The sequence below is a fragment of the Mobula hypostoma genome, chromosome 17, assembly GCF_963921235.1.
Source record: "Mobula hypostoma chromosome 17, sMobHyp1.1, whole genome shotgun sequence".
Taxonomy (NCBI): Eukaryota; Metazoa; Chordata; class Chondrichthyes; order Myliobatiformes; family Myliobatidae; genus Mobula; species Mobula hypostoma.
Window position 1 is genome coordinate 65922112 of NC_086113.1, and position 25497 is coordinate 65947608.

General features: G+C 47.2%; 1 protein-coding gene across 19 annotated transcripts in view; it reads left to right on the plus strand.

Annotated features, from left to right (window-relative positions):
* rreb1a (ras responsive element binding protein 1a) overlaps positions 1-23801 on the plus strand; it is a 290993-nt gene extending 267192 nt beyond the window's left edge. For 18 of the 19 annotated variants that reach the window (XM_063070046.1, XM_063070050.1, XM_063070047.1 and 15 more), the window contains 4 exons: positions 976-3667; positions 17537-17701; positions 19055-19762; positions 21579-23801. In XM_063070046.1, coding sequence (XP_062926116.1) covers positions 976-3667; positions 17537-17701; positions 19055-19762; positions 21579-22114 — 4101 coding nt within the window. In that variant the 3' untranslated portion in view covers positions 22115-23801. The remainder of the gene's footprint in view (positions 1-975; positions 3668-17536; positions 17702-19054; positions 19763-21578) is intronic. The other variant, XM_063070051.1, reaches the window with a different exon arrangement.
* Positions 23802-25497: the final 1696 nt, after the last annotated feature.

The following is a 25497-nucleotide window of genomic DNA, read 5'->3' on the forward strand; positions in this document are numbered from 1 at the left end:
AGATATAAGATTATGGGAGGCAGACATAAGACAACAAGTCAGAATCTTTTTTTCAAAGTAGGGATATCACAAACAAGAGGTTTCAGGTGAGAGGAAGAAGTTTTAAAGGGAATCTGAGAGAGATTAACTTTTCTTACACAGAGAGGTTTATATCTGGAATGTGGTGGAATCAGATATGAAAACTACATTTGAGAGACACTGAGTAATAGAGGTTGACCAAGCCTTTAATCATTGGATTAATCATTGAATGAGCACCGATCTCTTCAGGGTGTATAAATCCTGAGGGGTGGAGATAGGATGAATCTTTTTTCCCATGGTTTGGGAATCAAGAGCTAGAGGGCAAAGTTTTAAGGTGGAAACTGAGGGGAAACTTTTTCACTCAGAGAGTGTTCAATCTGTGGAATGGGCTGCCAGAAACAGTGGCTGAGACGGGTACAATAACAACATTCGGATGATGTCTGGACAGGGACACGAATAGGAGAAGTTTAGACTCGAGAGGGATATGGACCAAGCACAGGCAAATGGGATTATCATAAATGGGCATTTGAATCACTGAGTGTGAAGTTCCGTTTTCTGTTCTGTATGACTCTGTGACTATTTAAACAGACATTTAACTTGGTGAGGCACAGAAGGATATGGTCCAAATGCAGGCAGATAGATGGGCAGGGACCTATTGGGCCAAATTGCCCGTTTCTGTGCTGTACAACTTCATGCTGTCCATCAGAGCCATTTTGGCCAAAAGGGAACAATCCAGTCAGACCCTGCTCATTAGTTTTTGGTCCATAGCTATGAAGGTTAGAGGACACTGGGATCCTCATCCAGCTTTTGTGTAAGTGAGGGGAAATGTCTTGCAAATCTCTTGACTTAGAGCTGGTACAATAGATGTTGTCCTCACCCAGATTCTGATAAGTTTACAGCCTCGGGGAAGGGTTCCTAGCTGCCACCCGGTGACTTGTGCTGTGTGGACATTTGCAGATGTGGTCGGAGGTCAACCTGCGACGGTGCACCAGCAAGTTCCATCGCTTTGTCTGCGACATGTGTAACAAGGCCTTCCCGATGCTCGCTGCCCTCAACCTGCACATGAAGACCCACCAGGGCCCGCTGGAGGAGGGGCACACCAGGCCTGAGGCCCAATGGGCAGCCAAGGCTGACGCTGAGCAGAGAACCTTCATGGCCTCCTTGGGCCTGCTTCACACCAAAGAGGCTCAGGTGGTGAAGCAGGAGGGGAGCACTGAATTCGACATCCAAAACATTTGGGCGGAGACACCCCACTGGAATCTACCTCAAGAAGCCAACTGCACCTCCGCGATGAGCCAGTCCGCCTTGGACCTAGCCTCCTTGGGAGCCACCCTCTCCTCGCTTTCTCCACACCAGGACAAGGTCAAGATCTTGTCCTTGCAACCATTCCAGAAGGGCTTTATAATCCAGCCCGACAGCAGCATCGTGGTGAAGCCCATCTCTAGCGAGTCTGCCAAAGAGCTGGCCGACATCCACCAAATTCTCAAGATGGCCTCCTCAGCCCCCTCTCAGATCAGCCTCCCTCCACTGTCCAAGGCACCTTCCATCTCCACCCAATCCATGTATAGGCAGATGCCTCCACTGAAGCCAAAGCCCCTGGTCTCACCATGCACTCTGGTGGTGGCTTCCACACCCACCTCGCTGATGAGTGCCCAGCAGACTTCCCCTGGGCATCACATCCCCAGCTTCCCCCCACCTCCTCTGAGGCTGGTGAAATCATCGACCGAGTCCACCTCCAGGCCCCAGGACCTTAAGCTGAAGTCCGGCAATGGGAACCAGCCCTTCATCCAACCCAAAATTGAACCCTTGAGCCCCACTGAGATGAAGAGCCGGCAGGAGCAGGACAGTATCATCGAAGCGTTGATCCCCACCGAGATTAATGGGGCCATCAAGCAGGAAGTGCTGGAAGGGGACTTCAAAGTCATGATGGCTGGGATGTCGAGCAAGAAGGGGACGGCACTGAAGAAGGTTTTGTACCCTTGCCGTTTCTGTGACCAGGTCTTTGCTTTCTCAGGGGTCCTGAAGGCTCATATCCGCTCACACCTAGGCATCTCCCCGTACCAGTGCAACATCTGCACGTACATCGCAGCTGACAAGGCGGCCCTGATCCGGCACCTGAGAACGCACAGCGGGGAGCGGCCGTTTGTCTGTAAGATCTGCCACTATCCCTTCACGGTGAAAGCCAACTGCGAGAGGCATCTACGCAAGAAGCATCTCAAGGTGAGCCGGAAGGACATTGAGAAGAATATCGAGTACGCCGAGTGCCGAGCTGGGGGGCTGGCTGACTCCTTCCGCTCCCCCGACACCGTTTGCAAGTACTGTGGCGAAGACCTGAAGTACTACCGGGCCCTCCGGCACCATCTTCGGACCCACAGCAGCTCGCAGAAGAAGCCCTTCGAGTGTAAGGAGTGCAGCGTGGGCTTCTCCACCAAGAATAACTGCATCCGTCACATCCTCAAGCAGCATAGCCACGTGGAGGAGAAAGAGATCGAGAAGCACATCCGATTTGTGGACTGCCTACTGGGCGAAAACGGCACCATGTCCCCAACTCTGTCCGAGGACAACTTCTCCGCAGGAGGCTCCCCGCTCTCGTATCGGGAGTCTCAGAACGGCTTCCTGCACGGTCTGATCCCACAGTCCTCCATAAAGATGGAGCCACTCAGCGTCTTCTCCGTGCACTCAGAGGAGCCTCTGGATTTCTCTCAGAAGAGCAGGCAGGCAATGCTGTCCTCATACAGACAGGAGAGTCACTTGCTCAAGAGGTTGGCCACACCAACTGCTTGCTACGACAGCAGCATGGAGCCCATCGATCTGTCCGTGCCCAAAAACTCCGGCAAGGAGCAGCGCGTCACCGCAAGGGAGGTTCAGGATGAGCGGCCCCCAGACACCAGCGGCCATCAGCATGCTCCTGCCCTCCAGCCAAAGGTCATCCCCAAGCTTCTGCAGAGCTTGGTCCCTGCCCCCAGCCCAGTGGCGTTCCCCGCTGTGGTTACCAGCAGCGCCCTGCGCCCGCTGCGGCCCAAGCCCACTCCCCCCTTGCTTCTGCCCAAGACAGTGGCAGACAAGGAGCTACCACCCCTGGCGTCCATAGCCCAGATCATCTCCTCCGTCTCCTCCGCTCCCACCTTGCTGAAGAGGGAGACGGTGCCTTCCACCGAGGCTGCCCCGGCTGTCTCACCGTCCCAGCCGGTGGATGAGGCAAAGGACGGAACTCTGGCGAAAGTGCCTGCTCATGCAGAGCCCAGCGCTGCAGTCCCAGCTGCTGTACAACCCTCAGCCAGAGCCCCCTTTGCTGGGTTGATCCCCGGCAAGAGGAGGGGCAGGAGGAGGGGCATCAAGTTGAAGAAGATACGGCCCAGCCTCGGCAGCGGCACAGAACCCGAGACTGGTGGGGAGTTTGCCAGCGTGGAGAAGATGCTGGTCACCACAGATACCAACAGGTTCAGTCTCTTCCTTCAGTCAGCCACAGTAAAGGAGGAGCCCGGCGTCGGGGAGAAAAGCCCAGAGCCAAAGGAGAAGAGGGGAGTCAAGATCTTGAAAGGGAAGAAGAACTCCTACTCCAACTCGGTGCAGAAAATCACCTGCCCTTACTGTCCTCGATTGTTCCCTTGGGCGAGTTCCCTACAGCGCCATATGTTGACACACACAGGTAAGACTACACACCATCACTGGTTCTGTTTATCATTGCTGACATGAGTGTTGAATTGTTTGGTGACCATATCAACAAACCCTGTAAAAATAAAACCTCCAGTTCAACTCTGCCCAATAGTTTTATACCTATTGTCCATGCTGACAATGTCAGATTTCCCTTGACATGCGCAGCCTGGTTTACTCGTGCTCCTTGCACTTCGGGGTGCCGAGGGAAAGGGACGGTTGTTAGTCATCACTGGATCAGTGGCTGTAACTGTGCATAAAGTCACTGCATAACATCCTAGATGGCACCCCCAAATCTCTGACCTCTACCACCACGAAGGACACAGGAATACTACCACCAGCAGGTCACACACTTGGAAATATGTTGTCAGTCCTTCATTGTCACTGGGTCCAAACCTTGGAATTCCCTCCCCAACATCTCTTCACCAGAACTGCAGCACCTCCAGCATTTTGTGAGTGTCTTTCCTCACCTCATCAAGGGTAGTTAAAGATGGGCAATACATGCTAGCTTTGCCTGGGACACCCAGGTCACGAACGTGGATGGGTGCCTCTCTGCTGGTGTGGAGGGCATTGGTACCATCCCTGGCCACCTCAGGCTTCCAACACTCTCAGCCTCACTGTGGTCAAGAGAAGTGATAAAATGTGGGAAGGTAATCTGGTCTGGTTTCTGCAAAAACCTTTAGGGTAGGGCAGACCTCTTGTACTTTGAGTACATCCACTGCGGTGAACCATTTGTTCAGAAACAATCACACCGGCAGTTATCGGAGGGAAACACGCAGAAAACAAATGGCAAAATCTGTCGTAGTTGGTGAGGTCAAACGCTCTGTAGCTGGTCCATCTCATTTCCTGTGATGGAGTCACAAATCATCGAGTGCTATTTTGATGCTAATGACCAAAGGCCAAAGTCCAGCCAGGATAAATTCCACACTTCCGATGTGCTCATTGTACCTTCATGTTGAACTGTTCCACAGCCCCCATAGGATGAGGCAGACCTGAGCATTAACAGCAGCCATTGTTTAATCATTGATGCCTCGTTGTGCAGCATCAGTGATCAGTGTGTCTTGTCTACATGTGGGATTAAATAGTGGACTCTTTGAGTAGGTTCATTAAGTGTACTGCCACTGTTGCCCATATCTCTGCGCGCAACAGTGAGAACATCTGGCCCACAAAAGAGGATTGCTTGGTTTAAAAACAATTTGTGTTGGTTACAGTCCCTCCTTCAGAAAGAAGTTGAGCTTTGATAAAGCACTGTGGGTGTAGACTCTTCTGATGGGGCTTTTACTGAATAACTGGAGGGAGATGAATTATTAACCTTGCTCTGCTGACAATGATCTGCATTCTGGAAACATCACACTTGCTGTGAATGTGGTTCACTTTGCTATTGTGTGAATTCTGTCTGGCAGTGAGGCAAGTCTACTGAGGCTACGTCCACTTTAGACCGGATAAATCCGTAAGCAAGCTTTTTCTCTTCGTTTTGACCCTCCGTCCACACTGAAACAGCATTTTCCTCCCCCAAAAACGGAGCGTTTCAGAAACGCTCTCCAGAGTGAATAACTCTGAAAACGCCTAATATCCGGCGTAGTGTGTACGGGGTAACCGGCTAATTTTAAAACCGCTGTCATGACGAGCCAGAACAAATGGTGGCGACAGCGAGGCATTTCATTGTTTTCCTGAACGCAACCTCCAACACCACAACAATGTCTGACAATAGATGTGTAACAGCCTAATGTAACATTGTATGGAAATACAAGATAACACTGATGCAGACATGTTTTATACATTTAACAAGGTGCTTTATTAATGTATTGCTTGTGCAAACATACAATAGATGCAATTGTCACTTTTGCCCAGTAACTTGTTTTATTGCACATGTTAAATACAGCAAAGTAATACACAAAGACATGGCAAAAGTAAAGGCAAACAAATGGGGTCACAGCAAATTTCACTTTTGCCCAGTAACAAACCTTATTGCATTTAGTTGTAGCTGTCGTCCCTTTCATCGGTGAAGAGACTATGGATGTAGGAAATGTTTCTGGACAAACGCGCACCAAGTCTTTCATTTGGCAATTCCTTTTAAGTTTTTCTAGTCTGTAACTGGACAAATGCGCACCAAGTATACCGTTTCCTCTTCACTTGTTTTCTGTGTGTCCTGCGCATGCCCAGTAGGAGGAGATTCACCCAAATACCCGTTTTAATGTGGACGGAGGTACTTTCAAAAACGCCTGGTGTGGTTGCTTATCATTTTTACGCGAAACTGGTGCTTTCAAAATTATCCGGTCTAGTGTGGATGTAGCCACACATAGTATTCGTTTCTCTTTCACACGGTGACAGGGGCACTCAGAGCAACACATTCGAAATGCTGGAGGAACTCAGCAGGTCAGACAGCACTTACACAGGGGAATAAACTGTCATCGCTTCAGGCCAAGTCCCTTCATCGGGACTGGAAAGGGAAGGGGAACAAGCTAGAATAAGAAGATGGGGAAGGGGAAGAAAGTGAAACAAAGTGAGGGGGTAGGTGGATCGGTGGGGGAGGGGGATGAAGTAAGAATCTGGGAGGCCCTAACACTAAGACATCACCCGCTCTCAGCTCTCCACGGGAATCACTCTCTGGGTGACTTCCTTGTTAATTTGTCCCTCCCAACTGACCTCTCTTCTGCCAATTATCCTTAAAAGCAGGACAAGTGCTACACATGTCCCTTCACATCCTCCATCAAACAGCCTTCATCAGAAAGTCTGTCGGGCTCATTTACTGTACCCGGGGCTCCCAGTGCTCAAGGGAGGAACCCAGAGGTTCTCCCAGTGCTGCAGGGGCAGGATCCAGAACTTCTCCCACTGCAGCAGGGATAGGACACAAAGCTAATTCCAGTGCTGTAGGGTTGGGATCCAGAGCTGCTTCCTGTGTTCCAGCGGTGGGCCACAGGAGCTCGTTCAAGCCCTCTGATTGAAAAGTCAGGTGTGCTATAAAGGAACAGCAGAAGTGAGTTGGTCTGAAGAGCACTGAACACATCTGTAGAAGTTTGAACTGGAATTGAGAGTGGGGTCTGTTACCCGTTAGCATTATGCAACTCCCTCCTATTCTTCCTTCAGGTTCTGCTCCAAAAACAGGAGCACAAAGATGAGGGAGGGTCTCCAGAGCAGTACTGAGGGAGATGCTGCACTGCTGTTATTCCCCTCAGGTGCTGTTGATCTGAGATCCTGACAGCCTCTTGTTTGGATGTAGAAGATCCCAGGGACTGAAAAGAAGCAGAAAGTGCACCCCTCTCCTGGCCAGTATTAGTCATGTTCAGAATCCGGCCCTTTAGCCCCTACACGAACCCCATTGTCTTTTCCCCAAACTGCCACCGACTTGCTCATCCCAGATTCAACGATTCACCACTCTGCACTTACAGTGCCTCTGTAACCCCCCCAACACGAGGGAATGTGGGAGGGAATCACAGCAATTAGAGGAAACCCCCACTACCATAGGGAGAACGTGTGAACTCCAGGCAAATAGCACCCAGGGTCTCAATTGAACCTGAGGCAGTAGCACAGTCCACTGCTCCTTTGTGGCTCCCCCTCTAATTAATAATAAAACAGATAACCGGACTGTTACCGCTTGCGGGCACAAGCTGGTCATCACATTTCCTACATTGCTCTTGGTGGTGATACTACAGAACGACTTCCCTGGTACGTCTGAGAGGAGCCATTGCAGATGCAATAGAAATCCGCGTCACTACCATGGTCTTGTAACGATGGCAGCAAGTAACTGGAGCACCAAAGGCAAGCTTAGAATGATGGCAGCTCGGGGAAAAGTGTCATTTGTACTACACAGCTAGGGATGTCGTGGTAAGGAGTGGGTCCTCTGTAGGAACCCCTGCCTACGGATCTGAAAGTGACGTGTGTGTGAGTTGGGGGTGGAGTCAGAAATAAAGTGTGAGAAATAATCACCTGACCAGCCAATATTGGTGAGCTGGGTGAGAATTCCTGAGCCTGAAACACCAAGTGCTTGCTCCTCGTGCCTTCCCCTCCAGCATCAGCAACGTATTCCGAAGTTTGCTGCTGTTGGAAGGGAGGAGGTTCAGAGTCATCACAATGTTGTGGGCATTCTGCCCAGCAGCCCTGCCAGGGAGCATTTCCACACTGCCGTGATGCATGTTTACTGCAGAACTGTATTGCCGTGCCTGACCATTGTGCTGGGCAAATCTCAACTCCATCTGTGAAGAAAGCAACACTGCTGGAAATCACCCGATGTGCGTGATGCTCAAGCAGAATGGTTGGTCTGTTTATTTCAAACTTGTCTGTGCTTTTGTTAAACTACTGGGTGGATGAATCCCACAGACCATTCAGTGTCGTGTTAGTACAAAAATGTAAACAAGCTTGATTTTCACAAGGATTTTTCAAAAGTACATTTCTACCTTCCTATATTTACCTATTTATCTCCTGTCAATCTACTAAGCTATCTAACACATTATAAGGTATGGGAGCAGAATTAGGCCATTTGGCCCATTGAGTCTGCTCTGCCATTACATCACGGCTAATCCAATTTTCCTCCCAGCCTCAGTCTCCTGCCTTCAATCGTATCACTTCATGCCCTGACAAATCAAGAATCTATTAACTTCTGCTTTCAATATACATAATGACTTGGCCTCCACAGCTGCCTATGGCAAAGAATTCCACAGTTTCACCATTCTCTGGCTAAAGAAATTCCTCCTCATCTCCGTTCTAAAAGGACGCCCCTCTATTCTGAGGCTGTGTTCTCTGGTCTTAGACTCTCCCACCATAGGGAACATCCTCTCCACATCCACTCTATCAAGACCTTTCACCATTCGATAGGTTTCAATGAGATCACCCCTCATTCTTCTGCATTCTAGTGAATACAAGCCCAGAGCCATCAAATGCTCTTCATATGACAAGCCATTCAATTCTGGAATCATTTTCGTGAACCTCCTTTGAACCCTCTCCAGTTTCAGCGCATCCTGTCTAAGATTAGGGGCCCAAACCTGCTCACAATACTCCAAGTACAGCCTCACTGGTGCCTTATAAAATTTCAACATTGTATCCTTGCTTTTATAGAAACATAGAAACATAGAAAATAGGTGCAGGAGTAGGCCATTCGGCCCTTCGAGCCTGCACCGCCATTTATTATGATCATGGCTGATCATCCAACTCAGAACCCTGCACCAGCCTTCCTTCCATACCCCCTGATCCCCGTAGCCACAAGGGCCATATCTAACTCCCTCTTAAATATAGCCAATGAACTGGCCTCAACTGTTTCCTGTGGCAGAGAATTCCACAGATTCACCACTCTCTGTGTGAAGAAGTTTTTCCTAATCTCGGTCCTAAAAGGCTTCGCCTTTATCCTCAAACTGTGACCTCTCGTTCTGGACTTCCCCAACATCGGGAACAATCTTCCTGCATCTAGCCTGTCCAATCCCTTTAGGATTTTATACGTTTCAATCAGATCCCCCCTCAATCTTCTAAATTCCAACAAGTACAAGCCCAGTTTATCCAGTCTTTCTTCATATGAAAGTCCTGCCATCCCAGGAATCAATCTGGTGAACCTTCTTTGTACTCCCTCTATGGCAAGGATGTCTTTCCTCAGATTAGGGGACCAAAACTGCACACAATACTCCAGGTGTGGTCTCACCAAGGCCTTGTACAACTGCAGTAGTACCTCCCTGCTCCTGTACACTCGAATCCTCTCGCTATAAATGCCAGCATACCATTCGCCTTTTTCACTGCCTGCTGTACCTGCATGCCCACTTTCAATGACTGGTGTATAATGACACCCAGGTCTCGTTGCACCTCCCCTTTTCCTAATCGGCCACCATTCAGATAATAATCTGTTTTCCTATTTTTGCCACCAAAGTGGATAACTTCACATTTATCCACATTAAATTGCATCTGCCATGAGTTTTCCCACTCACCCAACCTATCCAAGTCACCCTGCATCCTCTTAGCATCCTCCTCACTGCTAACACTGCCGCCCAGCTTCGTGTCATCCACAAACTTGGAGATGCTGCATTTCATTCCCTCATCCATAGAAACATAGAAACATAGAAAATAGGTGCAGGAGTAGGCCATTCGGCCCTTCGAGCCTGCACCGCCATTTATTATGATCATGGCTGATCATCCAACTCAGAACCCTGCACCAGCCTTCCTTCCATACCCCCTGACCCCTGTAGCCACAAGGGCCATATCTAACTCCCTCTTAAACATAGCCAATGAACTGGCCTCAACAGTTTGCTGTGGCAGAGAATTCCACAGATTCACCACTCTCTGTGTGAAGAAGTTTTTCCTAATCTCGGTCCTAAAAGGCTTCCCCTCTATCCTCAAACTGTGACCCCTCGTTCTGGACCTCCCCAACATCGGGAACAATCTTCCGGCATCTAGCCTGTCCAATCCCTTTAGGATCTTATACGTTTCAATCAGATCCCCCCTCAATCTTCTAAATTCCAACGAGTACAAGCCCAGTTCATCCAGTCTTTCTTCATATGAAAGACCTGCCATCCCAGGAATCAATCTGGTGAACCTTCTTTGTACTCCCTCTATGGCAAAGATGTCTTTCCTCAGATTAGGAGACCAAAACTGCACACAATACTCCAGGTGTGGTCTCACCAAGGCCTTGTACAACTGCAGTAGTACCTCCCTGCTCCTGTACACTTGAATCCTCTCGCTATAAATGCCAGCATACCGTTCGCCTTTTTCACCGCCTGCTGTACCTGCATGCCCACTTTCAATGACTGGTGTATAATGACACCCAGGTCTCGTTGCACCTCCCCTTTTCCTAATCGGCCACCATTCAGATAATAATCTGTTTTCCTATTTTTGCCACCAAAGTGGATAACTTCACATTTATCCACATTAAATTGCATCTGCCATGAGTTTGCCCACTCACCCAACCTATCCAAGTCACCCTGCATCCTCTTAGCATCCTCCTCACTGCTAACACTGCCACCCAGCTTCGTGTCATCCGCAAACTTGGAGATGCTGCATTTAATTCCCTCATCCAAGTCATTAATATATATTGTAAACAACTGGGGTCCCAGCACTGAGCCTTGCGGTACCCCACTAGTCACCGCCTGCCATTCTGAAAAGGTCCCGTTTATTCCCACTCTTTGCTTCCTGTCTGCTAACCAATTCTCTATCCACATCAATACCTTACCCCCAATACCGTGTGCTTTAAGTTTGCACACTAATCTCCTGTGTGGGACCTTGTCAAAAGCCTTTTGAAAATCCAAATATACCACATCCACTGGTTCTCCCCTATCCACTCTACTAGTTACATCCTCAAAAAATTCTATGAGATTCGTCAGACATGATTTTCCTTTCACAAATCCATGCTGACTTTGTCCGATGATTTCACTGCTTTCCAAATGTGCTGTTATCACATCTTTGATAACTGACTCCAGCAGTTTCCCCACCACCGAAGTTAGGCTAACCGGTCTATAATTCCCCGTTTTCTCTCTCCCTCCTTTTTTAAAAAGTGGGGTTACATTAGCCACCCTCCAATCCTCAGGAACTAGTCCAGAATCTAATGAGTTTTGAAAAATTATCACTAATGCATCCACTATTTCTTGGGCTACTTCCTTAAGCACTCTGGGATGCAGACCATCTGGCCCTGAGGATTTATCTGCCTTTAATCCCTTCAATTTACCCAACACCACTTCCCTACTAACATGTATTTCGCTCAGTTCCTCCATCTCACTGGACCCTCTGTCCCCTACTATTTCTGGAAGATTATTTATGTCCTCCTTGGTGAAGACAGAACCAAAGTAATTATTCAATTGGTCTGCCATGTCCTTGCTCCCCATAACCAATTCACCTGTTTCTGTCCGTAGGGGACCTACATTTGTCTTTACCAGTCTTTTCCTTTTTACATATCTATAAAAGCTTTTACAGTCAGTTTTTATGTTCCCTGCCAGTTTTCTCTCATAATCTTTTTTCCCCTTCCTAATTAAGCCCTTTGCCCTCCTCTGCTGAACTCTGAATTTCTCCCCGTCCTCAGGTGAGCCACTTTCTCTGGCTAATTTGTATGCTACTTCTTTGGAATTGATACTATCCCTAATTTCTCTTGTCAGCCACGGGTGCACTACCTTCCTTGATTTATTCTTTTGCCAAACTGGCAAAATTCTAGTCCTCTTGAAATGAAAGCGAACATCGCATTTCCCTTCCTCACCACAGACTCAACCTGCAAATTAACCTTTAGGGAATCCTGCACAAGGACTCCCAAGTCCTTTTGCACCTCAGGTTTTTGTATATCCTCTCCATTTAGAAAATAGTCAACCCTTTCATTTCTTCTATCAAAGTGCATGACCATACACTTCCCGACACTGTATTCATCTGACATTTTTTAGCCCATTCTCCTTATGTCTTAAGCCCTTCCTGCCCCTCCACCTCTCTTGATATCATCTGCAAACTTTGAAACAAACCCATCAATTCCATCATCCAAATTACTGATGTATAATTTAAAAAGAATCGGTCCCAACACGGACCCCTGTGGAACACTGCAAGTCACCAGCAGCCAGTCAGAAAGGCTCACTTTATTCCCACTGTTTGCCTCCTGTCGACCAGCCACTGCTTTACCCATGCTAGAATCTTTCTTGTAAAACCCTGAGCTCTTAGTTTGCTAAGCAGCCTCATATCAACATGGTTTCTATAAAGGGTAATCTTGCCTGATAAATCTGTTAGAGTTCTTCAAGGTAGTAACAAGCAGGGTGGACAAAGTAGAGGCAATTACTTTCACTTGGATTTCCAGAAGGCCTTTGATAAGGTGCCACACATGAACCTGCTTAACAAGATAAAATCCTGTGGTGTTACAGGGAAGATACTGGCATGGGTAGAAGATTGGCTGACAGGCAGGAGGCAGTGAGTGGGAATAAAGGGGGTCTTGTCTGCCAGTGACTAGCGATGTTCCTCAGGGGTCAGTATTGAGACCACTACTTTTCACGTTGTTTGTCAATGATTTGGATAATGGAATTGATGGCTTTGAAGAAAAGTTTAAGGATGATATGAAGATGGGTGAAGGGGAGGATAGTGCTGTGGAAGCAATGTGATTGCAGCAGGACTTAGGCAAACTGGAAGAATGGGCAAAAAAGTGGCAGATGGAATACAGTGGGAAATGTATCATAACGCATTTTGGTGAAAGGAACCATGGTGCAGACTATTATCTAAATGGGGAGAAGGTTCAAACACCAGAGATACTGAGGGACTTGGGAGTCCTTCCAGAAGGTTAATTCACAGGTTGAGTCTGTGGTAAAGAAGGCAAATGCAATTCTGGCATTATTTCAAGGGCAATAGAATATAAAAGCAAGGAGATAATGCTGAGGGTTTATAAGACACTGGTCAGTGGAGTGTTGTCAGCAGCTTTGGACCCCATATCTCAGAACCGATGTGTTGTTATTGGAGAGAGTCCAGAGGAGGATAATCCTGGGAATGAAGGGGTTAACATATGGGGATCATTTGGAAGCTTTGGGCCTGTACTCACTGGAATTTAGAAGAATACGGAGGAATATCGTTGAAAACTATCAAATGTTGAAAGGACCAGATAGGGTGGATGTGGTGAGAATGTTTCCTATGGTGGGGATATCCAAAAAGGGCACAGCCTCAAAATAGAGGGGTGACCCTTTAGAACAGAGGAAAGTAGGCATTTTTTTAGCCAGCGAGTGGTGAATCTGTAGAATCCTCTTCCACAGGCTGCAGTGCAGGCCAAGTCCATGGGTATATTTAAGGCAGAATTAGACCGTTTCTTGTTGGTCAAGGCATCAAAGGTTTTGGTGAGAAGGCAGGTGCATGAGTTTGAGTGGGATCTGGGATCAGCCATGATGGAATGGCGGAGCGGACTCAATAGTCAGAATGGCCTCATTCTGCTCCTATGACTTACGGTCCTGTGTGTGGCTCCTTGTCAAAGGCCTTCTGAAAATCCGTTTCTCCTTTGTCTATCCTGCTTGTTATTTCTTCAAAGAATTCCAACAGGTTTCTCTTGAGGAAACCATGCTGACTAGTAAAGTAAAGGCATCTGTTAGTCTTGCGAGACTATGGATCTGCGCCTGGACTCTTCTCTCTCCAGGGCGCAGGCCTGGGCAAGGTTGTATGGAAGACCAGCAGTTGCCCATGCTACAAGTCTCCCCTCTCCATAACACCAATGTTGTCCAAGGGAAGGGCATTAGAACCCATACAGCTTGACACCAGTGTTGTCGCAGAGCAATGTGTGATTAAGTGCCTTGCTCAAGGACACAACATGTTGCCTCAGCTGGGGCTTGAACTCACGACCTTCAGGTCGCTAGTCCAATGCCTTAACCACTTGGCCACGTGCCATGCTGACTATAGCCTATTTTATCATGTGCCTCCAAATACAGTGAGACCTCATCCTTAATAATTGACTCCACCATCTTCCCAGACACTGAGGTCCGACTAACTAGCCTATAGTTTCCTTTCCTCTGCCTCTCCTCACTACGCATTGCCACTGTTTGTGAACCAGCTACCTCAGGTTAGCACTATTATCCGCCTTTCCTGTGATACTTCTTGCATTGAAATACAGGCAGCTCAGGACACCAGTCGCACCATGCTCAATTTGATTCCCAACTCTGACTGAGGTCTTACCAACATCTGCCTCCACAACCTCTCCATTAGCTGTTCCGGCACTCTGGTTCCCAACCGCCTGCAACTATAGTTGAAACCCCACAAACCCCATTAGCCACAAATCCATCAATCCCATAGTCCGAATCATTGACATACATCATAAAAAGTAGCAGTCCCAACACTGACCCCTGTGGAACTCCACTAGTAACCAGCAGCCAGCCAGAAGAGGATCCCTTAGTCATAGTCATAGTCATACTTTATTGATCCTGGGGGAAATTGGTTTTCGTTACAGTTGCTCCATAAATAATTAAATAGTAATAAAACCATAAATAATTAAATAGTAATATGTAAATTATGCCTGGAAATGTCCAGGACCAGCCTATTGGCTCAGGGTGTCTGACCCTCTAAGGGAGGAGTTGTAAAGTTTGATGGCCACAGGCAGGAATGACTTCCTATGATGCTCTGTGTTGCATCTCGGTGGAATGAGTCTCTGGCTGAATGTACTCCTGTGCCCACCCAGTACATTATGTAGTGGATGGGAGACATTGACCAAGATGGCATGCAACTTGGACAGCATCCTCTTTTCAGACACCACTGTGAGAGAGTGCAGTTCCATCCCCACAACATCACTGGCCTTACGAATGAGTTTGTTGATTCTGCTGGTGTCTGCTACCCTCAGCCTGCTGCCCCAGCACACAACAGCAAACATGATAGCACTGGCCACCACAGACTCGTAGAACATCCTCAGCATCGTCCGACAGATGTTAAAGGACCTCAGTCTCCTCAGGAAATAGAGACGGCTCTGACCCTTCTTGTAGACAGCCTCAGTGTTCTTTGACCAGTCCAGTTGATTGTCAATTCGTATCCCTAGGTATTTGTAATCCTTTATTCCCACTGTCTGTTTTCTGCCGACCAGCCAGTGCTCCACCTATGCTAGTAACTTCCCTGTAATTCCATGGGATCTTATCTTGCTAAGCAGCCTCATGTGTGGCACCTTGTCAATGGCCTCCTGAAAATCCAAGTACACCACGTCTCTTTTGTCTGTCTTGCTCGTAATTTCCTCAAAAAATTGTAGTAGGTTAGTCAGGCAGTATTTTCCCTTCAGAAAACCATGCTGGCTTTGGCCTATCTTGTCATGTGCCTCCAGGTACTCCGTAATCTTACCCCTAACTATTGATTCCAACAACTTCCCAACCACTGATGTCAGGCTAACTGGTCTATCGTTTCCTTTCTGCTGCCTCCCACCCTTCTTAAATAGCAGAGTAACATTTGCAATTTTCCAGTCATCCAGTACAATGCCAGAATCTATCGATTCTTGAAAGATCATTGTTAATACCTCCGCAATCTCTCCAGCTACTTCCTTCAGAACCCAAGGGTGCATTCCATCAGGTCCAGGAGATTTATCCACCCTCAGACCATTAAACTTCCTGAGCACCTTCTCAGTCATAATTTTCACTGCACATACTTCACTTCCCTGACACTCTTAAATGTCCGATATACTGCAGATGTCTTCCACTGTGAAGACTGATGCAAAATATACATTCAGTTCCTCTGCCATCTCTGCGTCTCTCATTACCATATCTCCAATGTCATTTTCTATTGGTCCTATATCTACCCTCAACTATCTTTTACACTTTATATACTTAAAAAAGCTTTTAGTATTTTCTTTGATATTAGTCGCCAGCCTCTTTTCATAATTCATCTTTTCCTTCCTAATGACCTTATTAGTTTCTTCCTGAAAGTTTTTAAAAGCTTCCCAATCCTCTTCCCACTGGCTTTGGCTTCCTTGTATGCCCTCTCTTTTGCTTTTACTTTGGCTCTGACTTCACCTGTCAGCCATTGTAGTGTCCTTTTTCCATTCAAAAAATCTTGTTTGAAATATATCTGTCCTGCTCTTGCATCACTTTTCGCAGAAGCTCCAGCCATTGCTGCTCTACTGTCCTTCCTGCTAGTGTCTCTTTCCAGTCAATGTTGTTCTCACCCACAGAACCTCCTGTCCATTCTCCTAACTAATAAATCCCCTATCATCACAGCGTGCCTCTTCTTCCCCCTTCACAGAGGCAGATTCAGTGCCAGAGACTCGCCCACTACGACTTTCCTCTGTTAGGTGAAATCCCCTGACAGTACCTACAGTGCTATACCTGTTGTTGAGGGGGATGGCCACAGGGGTACTCTGCACTGGCTCCTCAACCCTTTTCCCCTTCCTGACTGTCACCCAGTTTCCTGTGTCCTGCGCCTTGAGTGTAACTACCTCTCTATATGTCCTATCTATCACCCCATCAGCCTCCCGAATGATCCAGAGTTCATCCATTTCCAGCTCCAGCTCCTTAACGTGGATTGTAGAAGCTGCAGCTGGATGCAGTCGTCAGGGCCACTGGAGGTCTCTCTGCCTTCCCAATCCTGCAACAGCATTCCACCATCCTGCCCAGCATCTCTAGCTGAGCAGATATAAAGAAAAGAAGGGAAACAATACGTGAGCTTCCTGTGAGTGGAGCCTGGAAGAGTTAAATCCTCAGACAAAGGCTGCGGTGTTTGCCCGGCCGCCCTTTCGTTTGCTGTTACGAATCAATCCCAGGTGCTGATCGGTCACTGGTCAAAACTCTGCTACGCTGCTGCGACCTATCCTCGGGCAGTCCCCTCCTCTCCAAACTTCCCATGTCTGGATTGTCGGCTGGTCAAAGCTCTATTACGTCCTAGCTGTCCATACCATACGCGAGCCAGGGCAGTATGATATGGAAGGGAAGCTGTTGCCCATGCAGCCGGCTACCCCTCTGCACCCAGCTAATGAATTCAAAGGAATGGCAGAGACGATACAGTTTGGCACCAGCAACATCACAGGAGCTGCTATTCAGCATTGAACTCAGTGTAGGACTGCCTTAGGGATTCCAGCTCCGGATTTTTCCCTTGGGGTTTACTGCCGAAGTCTTGCCCATGAGCGGGTGTAGCCGCAAGGCAGCGGAGGTTTGAGATCAGAGTTTTCCTTCTCCCAGATGAGCTGCCAACCATGGCTGACAAACCCCATTTACCGGAGTTCCCTGTGGGTTCACGATTGGATATTTAAGGTGCATTGTCAGGGTCAGGCTACTTACTGAGAGTGTTGGCAGTCCTCCCAGCGTGGGTGGGAAGAGATGTTGCATCCTGGGCTAAGTTGACATGGTGGTTAATTGGGAGAACTACAGGTATTGTTTAAAGTAAACACCATTTAACTGGTGTTCCTGATATAAAATTATAATGAAGCAATTGTCACAAACTGCATAAAGACCTTCCTTTTTATTTTGTTTTTTTTTCATTCTTTTAACAAAAGGTCAGAAGCCATACCCATGCCCCAAATGTGATGCGTTCTTTTCCACTAAATCTAACTGTGAACGCCATCTCTTGCGCAAACATGGTGTTGCCAACCGATCCCTGCGAAGGAACGGGCTACTTGTCAGATCCAAATCGGCAGAACCAATGGCCCAGGAGAGTACAGGTAACGATCAGAGAGCCCGATCCAGTCCGTGTGCGGTAAAATGGCCAGGGAGACCCTTGCTGGCTGCGGTGGAGAGTGATTGGTGGGTTGTTGTATGGCTGCAGGGGCCGGTGATAGGAGAGATGAGGTGATGCAGACAGAGACGTGCACAGAGCAGAGAGAGAGAGAGAGAGAGGAGAGAGAAGATCCTCTACCCCAGCCACTCAGGAACTGTGCACATTCTGCAATATAAGTTCCAACTTTAAACATGAAAAAGTTAGTTTGCTTTTAATTGCACGTTTTGACCAGACATACTTTGAAATAACACCATTTTTTAAAGTAGTCAAACGAAGCAGTATGTTAGATGCCTAATGCTTTTTGCAAGAAGGCCATGTTCCTTTGGGTGGCTGACCTCGGAAGTTCTACAAAGTGTTTGTTTAAACGAGCACCAGCTTTCCCGTTCTACTGTCTACATAACTGAGATTATGCTAATGATTTGGGACTCTAGATACACGTGCCATCACCCTGCACCGTGATTTGGGATGGCTGGAGCGAGGTAACAAGACTGGTGCTGGAAGGCCTGCCTGGCTACTGCCTCCCTTATCCAAACCCAACACACACACAATATTGCACACAACTTACCAGCGTTTCTACTTGATGCCCTTAAAAAAACAATTGAACTTCTCTTACCACCCTTACGAGTCTGAGTGGGCACAGCAGTTAGCGCAATCCTATCACAGCTCGGGGTATTGGAGTTCAGAGTTCGATCCTGCTGTCCTCTGTACGTTCCCTCTGTAGGACACGTGGGTTTCCTCCCTCAGTCCAAAGATGTTCTGATTAGTAGGTGAATTGGTCATTGTAAATGGTCCTGTGATTTGGCTAGGGTTAAAGCGGGGATTGCAGCTCAAAGGCAGGAAGGGTCCACTCTGTGTCTCTGAATAAGTCAACCTATTGATGAGGCAGTCAGGATGCAGTGTTCTACATTGGCTGTGTGTCTCATCATTCCAGTACAACGACTGTAGTGATGATTTTATTCATTGATGGGACATTGCCCTCACTACAGAGGGCTAGCATTTATTGCTTATCCTTGACTGCCATCCTCGACAGCTGCTGCAGTCTTCCCCGGTGATGCTGAAGGACTAGTGATATATTCCCATATCAGGATGGTGTGTGACTTGGAGGGGAACCTTGGCCTTCTGCCCTTGCTGATGGTAGAGGTTGTTTGTTTAGGAGCTACTGCTGGAGATGTTGGACAAGTACATTTTTGTAGATGGTGCACCCTGCAGCCACTGTGAGATTGATTGAGGGTGTAGTGAACTTGAGGTCAGGGCTGTGGCTACACGGCTCTCACTCACTCTCCGCGTTGCTTTGCAGGTGGTCGCCTGGGCCCTCAGGAGGGGCAGTCCGGATGCCGAGACTCGCCGGAAGGAGCCCCGAGCTCCTCCTCGGGTGCTGGGGAGGAGCCGCAGCAGAAGGGCTCACTGGATGAGGGAGATGGCAGGAAGGAGCGAGGCAAGGGAGGCGAGGCGGAGGAGGACGAGGAGGGCGAGGAAGACGCACAGAGCAACCAGAGCCTGGACCTCAACTTCGCCAGCAAGCTAATAGACTTCAAGCTGGGCCAAAGTGCAAACGGGGACCCTAGCGCACAGCAAGAGGGCAGGAACACCTGCAGCAGCTGCGGGAAGACCTTTAAGTACATAGCCACGCTGCTGCGCCACAGGAAGGCCCATGCCAGGGAGCACCGGAGGGAAGGCAGGCCCATCAAGCGAGGCCCGAGGCGGCTGTCCGAGGAGCTGCCAGTTCAGCCCAGGCAGGCGGCCGAGAGCCTGGAGCCACCCATTGCCAGCAGAGCCACAAATCCAGATGCTGAGGCTCCAGAGGGCGGTGGCAGTCCAGACCCGGAGGGCGCAGGTGGGCAGGACAGCGAGCAGAGTGTGGGCGAGACCCCGGGCGAGCAGCTCGAGCTGAAGAAGACCTCGGTCAACGGCTCCAAAGCCGACAAAAGGAAGAAGGTTTGCAGCGTGTGCAACAAGAGGTTCTGGTCCCTGCAGGACCTGACCCGTCACATGAGGTCACACACAGGTAAAGGACGGTCATACCTCGCCCCTGTGCTCTGGGTGGGAGGCAGAAGTGGGCTGAACACTTCACCTGAGGCAAGGAGCTGTCGATGTCCCTGGTTAAGCAATGCATAGGGGAGTAAGGGAGCTGTCTGTGTCCCTGGTCGAGCAGTTCCTCAGGGAGGCAAGGAGCTGTCTATGTCCCAGGGAGGAAAGGAGTTGTTGAGTTTTCTGGTCGAAGCCCTGATCAGATGCTACTCAACCCACTGAGTTCCTCCTGCTGATTGTGTGGTGATCTAGATCAGAATCAGAATCAGGTTTATTATCACCGGCATGTGTCGTGAAATTTGTTAACTTAGCAGCAGCAGTTCAATGCAATACATAATCTAGAAAAAAATCAATCAATTACAGTTAGTATATATGTATATTAAATAGTTAAATTAAAAAGTGTTAACACAGAAATAATATTTTAAAAATGTGAGGTAGTGTTCATGGGTTCAGTGTCCATTTAGAAATCGGATTGACAAAGCAAATCTCCTCAGACACTTGAACTATAGCCGCTGTCTTGCCATCTTTATAGCTGCATCGATATGTTGGGACCAGGTTAGATCCTCAGAGATATTGAGACCCAGGAATTTGAAATTGCTCACTCTCAGATCCCTCTATGGGGATTGGTTCGTTTTCCCTCATCCTATCCTTTGTGAGGTCCACAATCAACTCTTTGGCCTCAATGAGAGATTGGGGATGGGATGGAAAGACCAGAAAGTTGAGTTATTGCTCGATTATCAATCAACGCATGGACTGGGATAATGAAAACTGTTTCTTTGCATGTCATCTGTGCATGTGATGAGGCTGTACTTGGAACAGTGTGTTCAGTTCCAGTCACCCTGATATAGGAAAGATCTAATGAAATGAAAGAGCGTAGCAAAAACTTATGAGCATGTTGCCGGGATTCAGGGTCTGAGTTATTGGATGGGCTAGGACTTTATTCCTTGGAGCATGAGAAACTGAGAGATGACCTTACAGAGGTGTATAAAATCATGAGGGGCACAAATAGGGTGAATGCACTCAGTCTTTTTCCCAGGGCTGGAATATCAGGAACTAGAGCTGTATAAGATATTGTCACAGCTTTACCAGATATTGATATGGCCATATTTGGAGTACTGCATACAGTTCTGGTTGCCAGCTAGAGGAAAATGGCATTAAAGCAGAAAAGGTGCATTGTAGATTTACAAAGCTGTTACTGGGACTGGAGAGCTTGGGTTTTAAGTCGGGGGTGGACAGGTTAGCATTTTTTCCCTGGAGTATAGGAGGGTGAGGGGTGACCTACAGAGGTTATAAAACCATGAGGAGCATAGATGGGAGAATAGACAATCTTCTTCGTGGCGTAGGGGAGCCGGAGTCTAAAGAGAGGCCACAGATTTAAAATGGAAGGGGGAAGATACAGCAGTGACCTGAGGTGAACATATGAAATGCTAAGCCAGAGCAAGTGGTAGAGGTGGCATAACGGTAGCTTTTAAAAGACGCTTGGACAAGTTCATGAATGGGATAGGATATGGTCCAAACTCGGGCAAATGAGACAGGACAAGGTAGGCATCTTGGTTGACATGGGCTAGTTGGTCCGGGGGTCTGTTTCTGTGCTAAAAGTCTACAGTAAAGACTTGTATCAGGTTATCCCCACATTGACTATTAACCCTTTCCTGTTGGGTCAATCCTCAAACATTTATGTTCATTGGCCTTTCATTGAACATCATACCCTCCTGTCTTGGTGATGTTGTTTGACAGTACATTGGGACTGGTCAGAACCACCATGATAACTTTGCCCTTTGTGTTTGCTGCAGGAGAGAGGCCCTACAAGTGCTTGACCTGCGAGAGGACCTTCACATTGAAGCATAGCCTTGTCCGCCACCAACGCATCCACCAGAAGGACACGGTGGTAGGCAAGAGGCAGCCGGGGGTGAATGACGACGAGCTATCGAAGGGCGGCGACGAGAGTGAGAGTGAGGGTGAGAAGGCAGCCTACAGCCAGCTGTCCGACAACGAGAGTGATGCCGTCACCAGCGCGGGCCTCGGCAGCAATTCTCCGCCTCCTGTGAGCCTGGCGGGCAGCCCACTCCGGGGGGCGGCTGGCCACTCGCCCAGCAAGGCCACTGACCGGGACGGCACGCTCCAAGCAGTGGTCAATGGCGTACGGCAGGGAACATTCCTCATTCAGGGCAGCGACCAGGAGCCGATGAGGAGCTCAGAAAAGGTGTTGGTGGGCTCGCCGGGCCCCAGGGACATCATTCAGAACCTGCTGGGGATGCACGGTGATTTGCCGATGAACCACGTGCGCAGCTCGGCAGAGTCCACACCCCGCCTGCTGGGTGTGGAGTAGCCCTGCTCGGGACGGACTCTGCATCTGCTCTCCAGCCTAGTGGGCCGCAAGTCCTTTTAACGTCTGACCCTCTGACACCCATGCAGCACCAGGCAGGTGGGGACACGGTCCTACCCCATTGTGTGGAGGGCAGGACTTTGTGATTCACCTCTGGTGCTGCAGAAAGCCTTAAAACACTGGAAAGTGAGGAATCCAGTGCAACTCTCACAAACTGTATATTGTACCTTCCAAGTGCCTTACTACCTGATTACTGTGCACGTCACAATTCTGTTAAAAATTGCTCGAACATTCAATAAATCTAAACACATTACAACCATGGGCAGCAGCCTCCTGAGAAAGATCCTGGAGCATGATATCTCTGACAATGCAATTTTTAGAAATCTGATTTTAAACATGCTAATTGTGGGGCATCCTAATGCACTTGGATAAACTACACACGGACTCTTGCTGAGGAACTACTGAACTAAGTCTTCCATTAAGGCCTTACAGTGAACAATCACACTGACAATAGTCAATCATCCATAACGTAACAAATATAGGGGAAAAGTAGCAATCATTGCATTCTTTACTTTGGGCAAAGCAAACACCACTTGGTTCTTCATTTGTGACAGGCATGACAACAGTCTTGTTGAGTGATTGGGTCTTTAAGATGTAGTTTGAGATGGTGGAATTTAATGGCTGTAATACAACTTGGCTTGCACAGAATCCACTCATTCTGACTGTGCATTGGGTTGCTCAAGGAAATTACACAGAAGCTGAAATGAAGTAGGAGTGGAGTTTTTTTGGTAAATCTTGTATCAGTATAACATTCAATACAATTTTTAATGAGTCTGCTCAGTATTTTTCACACCTCCCCCTCAACCTTGCCCCATTGTTCTGGTGGGGACAAGCCATTAATTGACTCTATAATTCAGAACAGTAGCAACAGAAACCAATCTCCCAGTGTCAGGCAGAGTGTGTTCTAGCAATAATCACGATTGATTTCAAGCTTTATGTAGTATTTGTCTGCACGAATAGTCTTTATATGGCCTTGCCACATTTTATTGATATTTCTGTTAGTGGATATTGATGTTTGATTGAGGTATCTGTTAACCTTCTTTTCAAAAACTGTGAAAAGGAAAGAATCCTTTTGTGCTGAATTCTGGGTGAATCTTAGACTAGATTGCATGTTGGAACTAATTTGTCTCAGTTATTTGTAAATTTCACTGTCGCTCTCAGGGCTTTTAAATAAGATTTCATATACTAAATCCATTTTCTAGTGTTCCAGATTTCTTCCACTTTAAGGACTTGAAGCTGAGAGACAAGTCAATCACTACATGAAGCACTTGATGGTGAAAGAAAGAATTAGAAGTGGTTTACAGCTCGTTTAGACAAGAGGGGAAACAGTCACTTCACTGCACCATGATTAAAAAGCTTTTTATTATCAGAAGTCTAGTGAATTTTTGTCTATTTTCAGAAGGAAAAACTTTAATGGGGGAAATAAAATAATAAAAATGTAATGCATTAATCCAGAAAATGTTTTTTTTTTAAATCCAGAATCCATTTGTTTTTGTAAAGGGAATCTTTACTGCTGCTAAATGTTATGTACACATCTGGGTTATGCTACATGAACAGAGAATCACAGAGTTTTGGTACTTAACTTCCAATGCAAAATTTATAGCTGTTCTGTATCAAACCATTTAAGCAATAAAACGTTATACTTATTACAGCTTCGTTTTTTTCTTTAGCCCTACGTCATCTACTATTTCTCTTCAATGGCAAACTTTCTCACTCTCATTCTTTGCCCAACACCACTGAATTCTGAAAGTTGCAGCCTGTTGCTTTGTGTTGGTAGTGAACCGAATGTTGCATTAAACTGGCTGAAATTTGTTGCTCTCAATCAGACATGGGAAGTAATACTTTTACTTTTCGGCATATACTTGACAGTGTATACACCGAATCAACACTGCGTTAAGTGTACATTCCCGGACTCGTGTATACACTGAATCAACACTGTGTTAAGTGTACATTCCCGGACTCAGTGTATACACTAAATCAGCGCAGCGTTAGGTCTACATTCCCAGACTCGTGTAAACACTGAATCAACACTGTGTTAAGTCTACATTCCCAGACTCGTGTATACACTGAATCAACACTGTGTTAAGTCTACATTCCCAGACTCATGTAAACACTGAATCAACACTGTGTTAAGTGTACATTCCCGGACTCAGTGTATACACTAAATCAGCGCAGCGTTAGGTCTACATTCCCAGACTCGTGTAAACACTGAATCAACACTGTGTTAAGTCTACATTCCCAGACTCGTGTATACACTGAATCAACACTGTGTTAAGTCTACATTCCCAGACTCGTGTATACACTGAATCAACACTGCGTTAAGTGTACATTCCCGGACTCAGTGTATACACTAAATCAGCGCAGCGTTAAGTCTACATTCCCAGACTCGTGTATACACTAAATCAGCGCAGCGTTAAGTCTACATTCCCAGACTCGTGTATACACTGAATCAACACTGTTAAGTCTACATTCCCAGACTCGTGTATACACTGAATCAACACTGTGTTAAGTCTACATTCCCAGACTCGTGTAAACACTGAATCAACACTGTGTTAAGTCTACATTCCCAGACTCGTGTAAACACTGAATCAACACTGTGTTAAGTGTACATTCCCAGACTCATGTAAACACTGAATCAACACTGTGTTAAGTCTACATTCCCAGACTCGTGTAAACACTGAATCAACACTGTTATGTGTACATTCCCAGACTCGTGTAACACTGAATCAACACTGTGTTATGTGTACATTCCCAGACTCGAGTAAACACTGAATCAACACTGTGTTATGTGTACATTCCCAGACTCATGTAAACACTGAATCAACACTGTGTTAAGTGTACATTCCCAGACTCGTGTAAACACTGAATCAACACTGTGTTATGTGTACATTCCCAGACTCATGTAAACACTGAATCAACACTGTGTTATATGTACATTCCCAGACTCGTGTATACACTGAATCAACACTGTGTTAAGTCTACATTCCCAGACTCGTGTAAACACTGAATCAACACTGTGTTATGTGTACATTCCCAGGCTCGTGTATACACTGAATCAACACTGCGTTAATTCTACATTCCCTGACTCTGTGTATACAATAAATCAACACTGCGTTAAGTGTACATTCCCTGACTCTGTGTATACAATAAATCAACACTGTGTTAAGTATACATTCCCAGACTCGTGTATACACTGAATCAACACTGTGTTAAGCGTACATTCCCAGACTCGTGTATACACTGAATCAACACTGTGTTAAGTCTACATTCCCAGACTCGTGTAAACACTGAATCAACACTGTGTTATGTGTACATTCCCAGACTCG